This window comes from Myiozetetes cayanensis, unplaced genomic scaffold, assembly GCF_022539395.1.
Source record: "Myiozetetes cayanensis isolate MyiCay16 unplaced genomic scaffold, myiCay2020 scf15, whole genome shotgun sequence".
NCBI classification, from domain to species: domain Eukaryota; kingdom Metazoa; phylum Chordata; class Aves; order Passeriformes; family Tyrannidae; genus Myiozetetes; species Myiozetetes cayanensis.
Window position 1 is genome coordinate 17,491,949 of NW_026087159.1, and position 14,664 is coordinate 17,506,612.

The 14,664-nt window shown below is 47.2% G+C and overlaps 1 protein-coding gene across 1 annotated transcript; it reads left to right on the forward strand.

The window, feature by feature from the left end:
- The first annotated feature begins 623 nt into the window (after nt 1–623).
- On the forward strand, nt 624–14,092 carry LOC126637413 (homeobox protein CDX-1-like). The gene is made up of 3 exons (XM_050310655.1): nt 624–1,044; nt 10,654–10,799; nt 13,847–14,092. Exons 1-3 carry the CDS (start codon nt 624–626, stop codon nt 14,090–14,092), a joined length of 813 nt encoding a protein of 270 aa, XP_050166612.1.
- The last annotated feature ends 572 nt before the right edge of the window (nt 14,093–14,664 follow it).

A 14,664-nucleotide genomic window follows, 5' to 3' on the forward strand; every position in this document is an offset into this window, starting at 1 on the left:
ACCAAGAGCTGAAGTCAAGAAGAGTGTTCATGAGAGAAGCGATGTACGAGCTGCAGTTAAAGACTGACCTGGTCCTTAGGGTTTAGTTTAAAACAATAATACAGCACGCTCTGACAGAACTGAAACCAGCTTTAGGTGACTATCAGCTGGTGCCTGAAGTTAGATTCTGGCACGCACAGCTCAAGAGAAACGCTGCTTTACCGTCTCAGCAGTTACGGGTAGCTGTGGGGACAGCTCTGCCTGAAGACCACGAGATTTCAAACTACTTTCTGAAAGTACAGAACGGGGCTGGCAATCCATAGAGGGCTGTGAGAAAGGAAGCACTGGAACTCGCAGCAAGGTGGGGTTGCCTGCATGGGCAGCCCTTCATTTGAATGCAAATGTAATTTTGGGGCAGGCAGTTATCTGTGACATCAGGCAGGGCCTTAGTAAACTGTTACCACCAGCACCTGGTAAAACCATTGTTAATCATGTGTAGTAAAGGGACATCAGGGCTAGCGTGAGTCATTTATAGAGCCAGGCTGGGCTAGAAAAGAGAGAAAGAAAGAGGAGGGGAAGGGAGATCAAACGAGCCCTGCGAGGAGCAGGATGTCCCGGCGGGCCGGAGCCGGGCTGTGAGCACCATGTACGTGAGCTACCTCTTGGAGCAGGACAGCACCATGTACCCGGGCTCGGCCAGGTGCGCCGCCAACACCCTGCCAGGGCAGGGCTTCGTGTCCGCCCCCCCCTACCCCGAGTACATGGGCTACCACCCCGTGCCAGCCCTGGACACCCACGGGCAGCCGCCGGGGCCCTGGGGCTCCCACTTTGGCCCGCAGAGGGAGGACTGGAACGCGTACGGGCCGGGCCCCTCCGGCGCCGCCACCGCCCAGCTCAGCGCCTCGTCCCCCGCGCAGGGCTCCTACAGCCCTGCCGAGTACAGCGCCCTGCAGCCCGGGGCCAACCCTCCCGCAGAGCCCAACAGTGCCCAGCACATCTCCCCCAGCAGCCACAGGCACAGCTCCTACGAGTGGATGAGGAAAACCGGGCAAGCCACGTCCACAGGTACGGTCGAGGGCACTGGGGGATGCTGAGGAGGGCTCGCTCGCTGCGGGGTTTGCCGGGTTCCCGTTCAAAGGGAGCCACGCAGATTAACACAGATCTTTATTGCTCTGAGATGTCCTCTTGCTAAATGTTGGGTGAATTACTCAATCAGTTGGCTGTTTCTTATGTTTCTTCCTTGACCTTTAACGCTGTGGGAAATGAAAAGCAGTGGCCTTTCACTTCTCACTTCAGATGTGTTTTAAAAGTCTGTGATATCAAATAACTGCTTTTAATAGGAGATTATAGATGGGAATAGATTCCTCCTATAGATGGGAATAGATTCCTCTTATAGATGGGAATAGATTCCTCCTATAGATGGGAATGAAGCAGCATGTCCGCAGAAAGGGATCATGATGCCACTATTGGATTTCAGCACCACCCATGCTTTGCTGACTTCCCTCAGGTTTTGGAGTACACATGGAAAGTTCAAGTGAAACATGTACAGCAGGGGGGTGGCAACAAGGCTTTGTACCAGGAACAGCCTCTCTAAACCTCAGAGCACTGAAATGAAACCTGCCAGATCGAACAATGAGTCCATGCTTTCAAAACAGGGATGAGAAGGAAAGGCTGGCTTCCCTTTGGAGTAGCAGCTCTCAGAATGTGCAGGAATACAAAGATCCACGGGGACACAATCAGTTACTGCGGCCACAGATCAGTCTCTGATGTGTAACAGTCAATGAGTACAATCCTTCAATCGTATTTAACCAGGAAAAATTAGTCACGGTCCTGTTTGATTGGGATGAGGGACAAGAGAACAAAAGATAAATATTGAGCATGCCCAAAAAACCCTGTATCTTGTATTATATGAAAAAATTACGAAACAAGAAAGGGGAGAAGAATAAGAAAAAGAGGGGAAACTGCCTGAAAAGCACAGAGGTACAGTCTGCTGCATGGAAGTATTTGATCCTCCAAGGTGCTGAGCAGCTGTGCCATGCCCTCAGATCAGTAGAAATTAAGGATGCTCAGTTCCTCCCCTCCAGAGATGCTCCCAGTATTCCAGTGTTCCATCCCAGGAAGGTCCCTTCCCTTTCAGCCCTCCCTCCAGCCCCAGCTCTGCTCCACACATGCCTGTAAATAATAGTCTGCAAAGCAAGTACTGAATCAATCTCTGGTGGAAAAGCCATTACTGAAACCATAAGTTAGAGAAATAAAAGCAACTGTCTAGAAAAATAGTCTCTATTAAAATAATACCTCTAATTTATATGTCTGGACAGAGCCATCCTCACTCCTGCTGAACACAACCTGAGTTCACAGAGAGTCCACAGAAGTCAGTAGGACAATCAGAATAGGTTGTTACTTCAGGAGAATAATAAATTGGGTTTTTTTGGGGAAAAAAAAAAAAACCCTTACAGCCTGCTTTTGGGTAGTCCCTCCAAGGGCAGTGAAATGTCTCATTAACTCTCTGATTTACAGATAGCACAACCTTTGGTGAAATAATCCACTGCTCATCTCTTCTCTCCCCACTCCCTTAGCTCCTGTGGGTTCCAGCTGCAGCTCTGAGAGCAAGAGCTGATTTGTTCTGTCTGTGTGTCCCTTTGCCAGTGGGGACATTGTGAGGCACACTGACACTTTATACATGTTATAGACAGTGCCACATCCCAACTGCCTGCCCAAGCAGCACACTTAGAACTTTCTCACTTTTCAGATTTCAAGTCTGCAAGGGTCAGAGCATTCCCAGGAGGAGCTGGCAGCATGTCCATCCTGGAATGGTCTAACATGAGCGTCTTCATGTCAGCAGGAATCAGCATCCCAAATGCCCATGGGCCATGTAAGGCCCTCTGAAGCTAGTGGGGTCTGGCCATTCATTTGATAGCTGTTGGGTCCTGCTGCAGGGAGAAACCCAGACTGGCAATTCTAATTGCTGCTTCTTTCCCTCTTATATATATTTTTCTCTGCTAGGCCAGGTAGGCTCTGTGCCAATAGATTTGTTTCACTGGAGTTGGTTCCTTTTTGTGCTTTCACTCCTTTTCCTCTGTTTAAAAGCAAGGGCACCATTGTTCTCACAGTTTTCCAAAACATAAAAGCATATTTTCCCTTCCAGCAGTGTCAGCTGTGGAATGTCACACTCTGAGTTTGGCTCTGTGCATGCAGGTGTTGCAGGTGACCTCAGGTGTGTGACCAGGCCAGCTGCAAGGGCCAGTGCTGCTTGCTGGGTCTTCATGGATGGAATCCATCGCTTTTTCCATTCTTAAAGCTGTCTGTGTACACTGAGCATTATCCTTCTGTCTCTTGGTAAAGCTTTAGGAATTTCAGTAGAGCGAGTGTAGGCAGGAGTCAAGGAATGCCAGCTCCTCTTTATCAGCTTTCCTCATTCCCTGGGCAATAGATATGACCCACTGTTCTTAGAGATGAGGAGACAGACTCAGACTTACCTGAGGTGATCAGCACAGAAATTACCTAGACAAGTTAATTTTATTATTTCTTCATTACCCTAGTTATCAATATTATTGCACTGTGGAAACAATAGCTATTAAGGCAAGTGATATTTACCAGATATTCTTGGAAGTGGGCAAGAAGTGTTCCTGTAATCTTCTCCCTTTAAGAGTGGGAGAGATTCATTCCAAAGGTTGGTTACTTTGAGTACTGTGACTTGCAGCAGCTGCAGGAACAAGGCCCTGGGTCTGTGGCATTTCCAGCTCCAGAGATTCCATGGTCAGCTTCTTTTCCTGGTGCTTTGTGGCCTCATGTCCAGATAGGGGACAAACAGAGCACCTCATTCCAATTCCTCCCACTGCCTCACATCCTCCGGTCCCCTTGACACCCTGGTACCTACACAGCTAACCTGCAACAAAGGCAGAAAGGATTTCAAGGCTGACTCTGTAACTTTAAAAACAACAATCCAACATCAATTGAAGACACCATGTCTTCAGCTGGTGTTAAGTGAAGCTTATGAGGCTTTGTTACATGAAATCTCTGGAAGATCTCAGTATTTAATGTGAGACTATCACCCTGTTTAGTGCTACTAAAGTGCATTTCCTGCAGGAAAGACCTACTGAGGCTTTCATGGACCTTTCTCTCCCTGACTGAAGGATGTCTGAGTGTCTGTCCCTGCAGCTTAGGAGCTGGAAGGACTGGGACTTGATCCTAAATTCAGTGCACACAGGATCCAACGTCCTGTCACTGCACTGGGAGGGTGTCCAGGACACAGGAGAGAGCAAACGTGTACTCAGGACTCCTGAAGGAGGAAACACTGACTAATTAGTACTTTCAACCATGAACACTGATAGAAAACACCCCTCTCTAACCCTTCCACTGCTCCTGCTCCCTGTCCTCAAGCCCCACTTGGAGAGGGTAGCACAGCCAAGGAGCAACTGTAACCTGGAACAGAACAAAGCCACAGCTGCAGATCTAAGGTGGCAATTCCACACACACACCACATCATTACAGCAAATTCTCTGGCAGAAAGCAGAATAAAACCACCTCAGAATAAGGTACTAATCTCCTCCTGTTGATTCCAACATTGCTATGGAGTTGTGTCATCACTCCCATAGGAGCAGACTTGGCTTTCTGGCTCCAAGCGTGCCCAAAGCACTGAGGGTGAGCAGGGAATTCCCAGGCAGTGCCAGCCAAGGAGAGTTTGCTCTGAAGCTGAAAGTACATCTTAAGATCTGCACTAATGTTACCATAAAACAGGGAGGGGCCAAGTTTTGAAGCAGAGGAATAATTAGGAGCAGAGCCTTCTCCTGTAGATGACAGCTCTCCTCCTGTCATTCTTCTTCAATAGAAGTTTACCCTGAGGACATAAGGGCAATTTTTCTGCTGCTGCTGAGGGTGCTGAAAGCATCAAGACCAAATGCACTGTAAATGTGCATTTAGACTCTGAAGGAAGATGTTATATCCCCTCAAATCTAAGGAAAGGGAACAAGTCTCTTAAGAAGCCACTCCTGTAAAATGGAGTTGAACTCAATGATCCTTGTGGGTCCCTTCCAACTCAGCAGATTGTGTGATCCTGTGAAAATGCTGAATGCCTAAAGAACACAACACTTGGAAAGGAAATTCAGTTGCTCACTTGCCTTTCAGTCTGTAGAGTCACTGGCAGTGGGGTTTCCCCTGATTTGCCACTCAGAAATGCACCTCCACTTTCTGCAGGTTGTGTCTGTCTGCAAACAGGACCCACACAGGGCAGCCTGTCCATTTATCCCCATTAAAGGGGATAAAATTGGCTCTGCTTTGGACTCTCTTCCGTAGGATGAGGAGTATTAGAAAAGGTCACACTGGTAAGGGGAAGGACAGTTTGGCCAGTGAACTTTATTTCAGAATGGCAGAACATGCTCAAAATTGGAAACAGAAGGGGAACTTCAAGTCTGTTGAAAGGTTCCAATCTTATGATCCTGCTCTGTTCTTTTCAGCACCAATAACCTGAACATGCATGACAAGAACAAATGAACAGGACACAGCAGAAAATGCAAACAGAGAATTTCACCACGTTTCCCAAACCTTCCTGCAGTTAACTTTGCAGCAATGCCTGGGACCAGGACACCTCCTCAGCACACCAAGATTTCTGGCAGCAATATTATACTCACATTACACAGGACTGGATCCATGGAACATTTTCTAATACAAGTGGCAGTGTGGGTTTGGGGTTTTATTATTTTAAATTTAGGAACATCATGTGCAGCACAATGTCTGTCTTCAAAACTTACTTGAAATTATTTTTGCTTCACAACTTCAACCGAGGCAGTGAAATGACAACTGGGGAGAATCTGCCCCTTAGTGTTCCTAAAGTACAGAAAGAGTTAGGGATAGCCCTAAACAAATCCCTGGGAACTGATCTCTGACAGTCCATATCTTTATGAGCTCAAAAATTAACATTAGTTTCTTAAGAGTAAGCTAACAGAGAGGTGCAGGTTTGAGCTGAGCCCATTCCCCATTTCCAGCTGATTTAAGGGAACTCCAGCCACCAAGTACAGACATTACTTCCCCTGAAACAAAGCCCTGGAAACCAGGCTGTAATCCCACAGCAATCCCACACTGTTCTGTACTGGGACATCCTCAGGCAGCTCCTGGACTTTATGAACGACGTTGGTTTCAGTAGATGAGAAATATTCTTGAAAAGTTAAGAGAGGAGGCTCTGAAAGAGGAGCCAGGGCTGGTTCTAATGCTAATTTATTTTGCTTTGTAAACTAGTTGTGAGGTCCGATGGTGGTTTGTTTTGTTTTGTTTTTTTCCTTTCCTGGGCTACATTGTCTGAGGTTTTGAGGCCTATCTGTCATATTGAGGCAGCAGACCCTTTTAACACTTCACTTTGCTTTGATATGCAGCCTTGGCTCTTCCTTCTCCCTCCTTTCTTCAGGAGTTATATTGCCGGAAAGGGTGATGATTTTCACAGCAAATAAAGAGGCCTTCTCCCAGCTTTATTGTCTTCAGAAGAAATGCTCTGTGAATTTTATGACCAATGGGAAAGCTGTTCCCTTCCCCCAGCTCAAAACTTGGCCGGTCACAAAAAATTGCCATGGTGGGTGTGATAGAGCAGGATTGTTAAACTATATCTTATTAAAAGCCTTCTGAGTCTGAAATGTCTTATTTTTTACTGGTCCAAAGGCACTTCTCAGTAGTCAGAGGTTTTGGACAAAACTCCCTCTCCTTAACCAGCTCATTAAAGCCAGGAAATCCACTCCCCCCAGACAAAGGCAGGCAGACTGCAAAGGTAGTTGCTTCAAAGCTCTTTTGTTTCATTTCTCCTCCACCCACACTAATAACCTCTGCAACCACTTGCAATTCCACAGGATAATTGTCCATGGCAGAAGATATTTCCAATGGAACTGACACCATATTGCTGTGATTTTAACCTGGCACTAACAAAAGGTTCATTAAGATCCTACAAACCTAAATGTTTGCAACTTCACCCACCCACGTGAGATTTGACTAAAGAATTGGATCCATACAATAACTTTTATCATTGCATCATTAAACTCTGCCATTACCTCCTAAAGAAGTCTGAGAGGTGAAGAACATCCTTCTGCTGTCTCTGGGGTGAATCCATGAGTCCTCCCTCAAACTTTCCTCAGTTCACAGCTCTCCTTGCAATAAAAGGCATCCCTGTAAACACACCCATGGAAGGGCTGCCAGTTTGGCTCAGGAGGCACTGGAGGGGATCCATTTCATCCAGCAGATGGAATGGAGAGGCTGAAGTCCAAAACTGTCCAGGGATAGGTTCTGATGCTGCTGTTTGTTAACTCTGGCAAATAAAAGTGTACTTTGCCTTGGAAAGGAAATGCCTTGTGCAGACTAAGCCAGCCCAGCACCCACCAAAGGCTTCAGGGGGACTCTCAGTGCCCTCAAGGCCCAACAGACTAAACCAGGGCTCGGCCACAACTGAAAGTGTCTTCTCAGGAGACCCTGGCAGACCTCAGCTCCCACTGCCTGCTGTCTGTCACACAGGGGATTATCCAAACAAACAAACCCCCCAAATTATTAAAGACCAGATTTATGTGACAAATCAGAGAATTTTTCTCAGAATATTTCTCATAATTTCCTTCCTTTTGCTTTTCTACTTTTTATTTTCTTAACTTACTTTAAAGAAAGAAATTAGATGTAAAAGCTCCAAAACTCCCTTCAAAAAGAAACTAGATATTATCATTTCTACTAAAAAAAAAAAAAAGAGCTACTAATACGAAAATAAAAGATTTTACGGGAGAAAGTTTTCCTTGTACATTTAGTTTCTTCTTCAGTTTAAAAAGAAACAAAACAACCCCACGACCCCCTCCTACTCAGATAATAAGGGCTTAAGCACTTAAAACCAGAAACAGGAAGGTTTATCTTGACGTTTACCACCTTGTTTTGGCAATAGAAGAACATTCGATATTTGTCTGTGGCTTCTGAATGAGAATAGAGGTCAAGATAAGATCACCTTGTTGCTCTTTTGTGTACTCCATCTTAACAACACAAAGGACACTAAGGAAACATGTTAAACATTTTGTCCCATAGAATGACCCCAAATTCTCATTTGAAGAGGGGAAAAAAAAAAAAAAAAACAAAAAAACGAACCAAACCAGCAGCTAGTGAGATCAAAAGCTAAAAAATATCAAGTGAGGCATTAAAGCACTGCAGGTGACCATATGTTAAACAAACAATTTACACTTGGAGTGAACGAAAACAAATGTCCTGGGATTTATGTGGACTGAACTGAGTAACCGCTGCTCCTTAGAGACTCTAAAATTCTTACCTTAATGTTGTAAAATTAGCAGCACTTTTCACTTGATTATCGGTGTAAAGGTAATTGGGCTAATCCCGCTTTCACTGCAGCTTTGCAGTGACAGAAATGCTTCTGGAATGAGTGCCGTGTGTATCGTCCCCAGCCCAGCAGAACCTTCCCGGGGAAGGCAGCAGGCGGGACCCGAAGTGGTTGGGCTGCTCGGATCTCGCAGAGCCCGCAGCGCAAGGACAAGCACAGCCCTGTTTCCCCCCCTAAACACTCTGGTGATGGGCTGATGGTTCTCAGGAGGATGGGCAGTGCCAGTAATGAACGGTGCTCTGCCAGGGGCAGCGCGGGAGCTGAACCACCAAATTCTGATGTTCTAGGAACCTGGGGAGAGTCCCGGAGAAAGCCTGTCCTTAGGGGAACCACAACCACCCCCAGGCAAGGTGGAACAGTGTTAATTTACAGCGTGGTGCTGCCCAGGGCTCCCTGTGCTCAACAACATGCCCAGCTGGGGCTGGATCTCTGCAAACAGCACAAAGAGCAGCAGAGCACGAGGACCCTTCCAGGGCAAGCAGTGGCTGGGGAGCCAAAACTCCCTCCCAGTAGCAAAGTATTGACTGTCTAATGCTAAAAGAGGCAGGAGTGATGTGGCTCTCAACCATGACCATCCAGAGAGCACAGCAAGTGGAAGGCAGTGCTGATTTTAAACGTGCTGAGCCATTAAAACCGATGAGACACCACATCTCCCTCCAGAGAGGGGGGAAAACGTTAACACAAAGCATGAATTAGGGGATAGAGCACTCCAAGACTTTGCTGTAGTTCTGTACCCTGAATTCTGAACTTTGGGTGCCACTTCAACTGCAAAAGCAAGGGTGGGGGGCTGGGGAAGAAGGAGGCCACTGATGGATGACCCTGCAGCTCCTCTCTCCTGCCAGGGAAGATGGTTGCTCTGGGCCACGTGCCTTTGGGATCTACTCAGAGACTGACATTTTACCAACTCAGTGCCTCAGAATTTATTTCAGTCCGTTCAAAGTTAACGGCTCTTAGCAGAGAGCATTTATTAGGGGGTTGTGGGAACTCTTTTTTGAAGAGTTAGACATCCACATAATGCCTTCAGAAGTCCTGTGAGCAAACAGGAGCTGCTTGTGAAGCCACCCGAGGTCTGCAGCAACAGAGGCAGAAGGCACAGGACACCTCCAGTTCTGTGCATCATCTGAGAGGATCTGCACCTACTGCAGGGACTGCTGGGGACCCAATTCACAACCCCCAGCACCACAGTGGAACATGGGGCAAATGCACACCTACTGGAAGTGCATTCCCTGTCCCAGACAATTGACAGCCTAAACCTGTCCATGTGGAGGAATGGCCCTATAGAGACAGACAGACAAGCAAGCACCGAAAACTGGTCAGGCTGTGGTTGGCAGAGATGGTAACACTGGTCCAAACACACCCATGATCCGGTCTGCCAAATATGCGGATGACCTCAGGCCTTGGCTTTGAGCAGGTGCTGACCTGCAATCCATTGACTGCCTGAAGTGAGCTTAACCACAGGGGAAAGGGGGGTGAGAAAGGAAGCACCAGCAGCCTCTCCCATCCTCAGCTACACATCCTGTCCTCAGCAATTCCCCTCCATGGAATACATAAACGTGCAGGGCCTCGCATCTGTGTTCCCTGATGTCACTTCCATTGCCTTTTAATGGCCTGGCCACTGCTGAGCCCGGGCTGCTCCACTCAGCCCCACTCTGCTGAGCAGAGGCAGCAGTGCTGCCTGCAGAAGAGCAGATGCTGCACCTCTCTGCCCATTGTGAGGGATTATTGCTTTCCTTTTCTCTTCTTTATTAACTGTCATCTGAAAGATCTATGTTACTGCTCCCTGTGCTATTATCAGGTTGTGGACAGACTGAGCCAGACCTTGAGGGAAAACACAGCCTCCAAGCTGCAGTAACAATCACAGCGTGGTAGGAATTTTTCTAGCAACAAGAAGTGAGGAACTTTGGAAGCTCTCAGTATTTTGTGTGCAGTCAAATGTCCCTCCCAGTCACTGCAGCAGGTAGAGTGTTTGGGCTCCAGGACAGAGAAACAAGGGCAGTGCACCCCCAGGCAGGAAGCTTGGATCAGAGCTGGGAACAGAACCCAGCTTTCCTGGTTCCTTCTTCTTCACAAGAACACCTTCCCTTTCCCAAATGATAACACAGGGGTGATAAAGAGCATGAGAAGCAGTTTATCATCTATTTACTAAGGAGCAAACCCAATATCTGATGGTATGAACCTCTTGTGCTGTAAATCAAGATCGAGTCAAGGGATTCCTGCTGGGCAAGTGCATAGAAATCAGGCCTAAAATACCCACTGATATCTGCAAATGTAAAGCCAGATATTTGTGCAATGTCACATATTCTAGCTTGAAACAATGTGTTCTTCTTTCCAAACAGGCAAAACAAGAACAAGAGAGAAGTACCGAGTGGTTTACACAGATCACCAGAGGTTAGAGCTAGAGAAGGAGTTTCATTACAACAGATACATCACAATCAGGAGGAAGTCTGAGCTGGCTGCAAACCTCAGGCTCTCAGAGAGACAGGTAGAGTATGGATCCCGTGCATCCCCCAGCCAGCATTCCCTTTGAGTGTAACCCTGCTGCAGGAGAGAATGGTGCTGGTGAGGAACACCCAACTGCCAGTGCCTCCCACACCAAACAGTGGCACTGGGGCCCCTCTGCAGGTGCAAACACCACCGTCACACACAGTCCTGCCCTGAGGAACAAGAGCTAAAGAACACCAGCAAACCCTGCCTGCATTTCCCTCCGGGCAGTAGGAGCAGGGAGAGATTTCTGCTGACATTTCTAAAGCAGAAGTCCTGGTTCTGCTGAAGCCAGTGGGAATTCCATAACCAAATCCAGCCAGGTCAGTCTGAGTGGAGAATGGGGGTGATGAGCTCAGGTATGCTGAGGACACTTGAAGGTGTTTGTGTTTTCAGCTGCCTATTACCTTTTGTTAAATGATTCCTACACACTTGCTATTCCTTTCTCCTGCCCCTATTTCCTACCACCCCCTCCAAATCCCACCTCTGTTCCCAGAAGATAACTCAAAGCACAGTCCTGTTATTCACCACTGTTTTATGGGCTCTGCTGAGCAGGGATAGTCCAAACTTCACCCAGCTGTAGCACTGTCCATCTGCCTTGAACCTGTCTCACCCAGCACATCCTGGAAGAGCTCACAGAAATGGGGAAGGAAATATGTCTCAATCTGCCATTGAATGCAAGTATTTAATTACTGAAAATTGCAATTATTTCAACTGGGTATAAAAAATGCACTGTGTGTCTTTTTGCTGGCTGTGACAACATTAATAACTTGACTTCACCATGCTGAATTTGAAAGTTATGGCCTTGCTTCTGTAAACAGCCAATGCCATTTACTTGAAACTTCCTAGTGGTAATTCCTGATAAACCCTTTTGTTGGTATATTAGACAAGGTGAAACAAAAACACGTGATATGTTTCTTTGTCATAGATTGGCTGTTTCCTCAAATGTTTCCAAATATGGCAACAGTTTTTGCCATATTTGCTCTTCTTCATCAGCAAGATGTCACAAAATTAATCCCAATGCATAAAACCTCCATCCCTGGTAAGATTAAAAAAAAAAGCATGTGATAGATTCTCCCCACCACCTTTCAGTACAAATTAAACATCCCCATGGGATGAACATGCTGAACACTGTCCTATCCCAACCTCCACCTAAAACCTGACAGGATTTTCTGGAAAAGCTTTTTTCCTGCCTATGCCTAAATCCCACCCAGGACACTGGAAGGAATAACTCAAGAGAGAAGGACAAAGAACAGTCATTTAAACAAGGAAGGAAAGATGCAACATCCAATTAAGAAAAAAAAAAAAAGGCAAAATGAAGCACTGTTAATAAAGGAAGGGTACAGAACTAAAGGAGATGATGAGGATGAGAAAGAAGAGAGAAAATGAGACTTCAGAGGAAGAGATACCTGGAAGAAAAGAATACTGAAGGAAGCAGGTGAACAACAAGTCAGACTGATGCAACTGGACATGCTGGTTTTTAGTCTGGTATTATAGATCTGAACTCACTTGTACTTATTTGCTATGAGCCTCTGGTGTCCTGGACCTGCTGCAGATCTGCTTCTCTAGTTTAACAGCAACCCAGAACAAACCCCTGAATTCACAGGCAGGTAAGAACACTGAAGCCAGAGGGGAATTCATAAATGCTGGTTTAGTGTTCAGACTGTCCCATCTTTTCATACATTTTGGCAAACGTATGAGAGAACCTGAATTATTTTGGCACAGTGAGAATGTGAGAGATCTGAGAGCTCTTGGGGCTGCTTCAGTGGAACAGTTTGGCACTGAAATGATATTCCACAAGTAAGACAACAAAATGAACTCCAAACATCTCAGATGGCAGCCTAGGACTTGAGAGACCTAGTTCAAATTTACACAAGCTTTGCATGTAATTGAATTCTTCAACTGTAAAACCATAATAATGCCTCAAGGCACTGAAGCTGTCACAGAGACTCCTTAAGAGGTTTTGTGGACTTCACCAGTGGTTTTGTTTTAAAACACAGCCTGACAGCCACAGATGTTATCACCTCTTACAGTTTTACCTCCATTCTGATCACCTTTCTCTTTCCCTTTCCAGATTCTAGTGAAGATCTAAACAGATCAGTATTTCTCAGCAAACCATTGATTTTTCTTTAGGTTACAGTAAACCCAAAGAAAAAGTGAGAAAAGTGTTTCCTTTGCCATCTGAACACCAACCTGAATGAGGCAGCTTATTACACTGACTAGACACGATACAGAGCCACTTCCAAGGATAAACAACTGGCTTTTAATGCTTCAAATCCAACACTGGGCATTCACATTCACCCTTTCAAACCTCAGCAAGTTCTGATGTATTTTCAATTGACTCATCACCTTCATCTCATTCCTCACTTGTTCCACCCCCACCAAAATCCACGTACTCTTCAGTGGGTGCTTCCTTTGTTCCCAAGGATAACTGTGTCCCTGGGATGGGGTGTAAAGCAGTGGCACATTCTGGCTCCATCTGGGAATGCAGTAAAAGGCACTCAGCTGTTAAGGCACTGCTTACACAATGCTTTGAATTACCATGGGGTCCCAAGTGTAGTGCACTGGTGAAACTCTGCTCTGCATTTGCACTGGCTCACACACTGGAGATCACCAATTCACGTGCAACATCCAAACAGGAAATGTTTGTGCCTCAGTTTATAGGCCAGGAACAGGTTTTGACTTACCCTGACTAGGACATATAATTTTCAATGCAATGATACTCTTGGGTCCTTTTGGCCATCACTGTGACTCACGAGATTCTGTCCTGTTAGATTTTGTTTAAAAAAATAAAATAAAATAAAGCAAAGGTCATTCCATGAAGAAACACCTCTAAATAACAATGAAAAACACTTTTTATCAAGCTATTACTAAGTATCTCATTAGCAGCCAGGAAAGATTGCCTGTATGAAAATCAAGCACACGGCTGTGCTGTCTCACTTGGCCCCTGCCTTTCTCACTGGTGCCCATGCACTGATGTTCCTGTGATTCCGTGAGTAAATGCACTTGAGTAGCAACTGAAAACAACTTTCCTCTGCTCCTTTACAGGTGAAAATCTGGTTCCAGAACCGCAGAGCCAAGGAAAGAAAGCTAATGAAGAAGAAAATGACCCCGTTTGAGGGCAGCAGCCTGGGCTCCCTGCAGAGTGACTCTGGCTCCGTGAGCCCCATGGCCGGCCCCGACCCCCAGGCTCACCCCGAGGTGCCCAGTTCCCTGTTCCCAGCGCCCCCCCCACCGCCCATGGGGGGGCTGCAGCACCCCGGGGGGCTGCAGCAGGTGGTGGCCTCGCAGTGAGGAGCGGGGCACGAGCCCCACGGGACACAGGCCTCAAGGACAGTGACCCCAGAGCGGGTCTGCAGGACAGCACAGCTCCCCAGGGCACTGCAGCTGGGCCAGCAGCCTCGGCAACAGGCTGTGGTGCCACGAGGAGAGGAGCCCTCCGGCCAGGGAGGCAGCGACAGCCGGGAGCAGACACAGCGGACTGACAGCACAGACCTGCCCGGGCAGCCCCAGGGCTGGGGCAGCTGCACCCGTGACTGCCCCTGGCCCCAGTGCAGGAGCAGCTGCATCCAGGACTGCCCCTGGCCCAGGGCTGGGGCAGCTGCACCCGTGACTGCCCCCGACCCCAGTGCAGGAGCACAGCCCTTCTCCCTCAAGCCCACCCGGGCTCCACGTGCTCAGCTCCCCCCCTCGGACTTCACACGTGGATCTGGACACACGAAAACCCGGCTGGTGGCTTTGGAGCCAGCTGGTGGAAAGCCTGGATCCTGGAGGCTGCACTCCCTCCATGTTGAGGGCAAAGGGCAGGGATGGGCTTTTTGGAATGGTTTGGGTTTGACAGGTATGGTTTCCAACGCTCCACACAC

Excerpts from the sequence above, each read along its gene's own strand:
- LOC126637413 (XM_050310655.1), top strand. The coding sequence starts at position 624 with ATGTACGTGAGCTACCTCTTGGAGCAGGACAGCACCATGTACCCGGGC. Across the intron at positions 1,045-10,653 it reads CGGGCAAGCCACGTCCACAG|GCAAAACAAGAACAAGAGAG; the intron begins GTACGGTCGAGG and ends CTTTCCAAACAG. Across the intron at positions 10,800-13,846 it reads TCAGGCTCTCAGAGAGACAG|GTGAAAATCTGGTTCCAGAA; the intron begins GTAGAGTATGGA and ends GCTCCTTTACAG.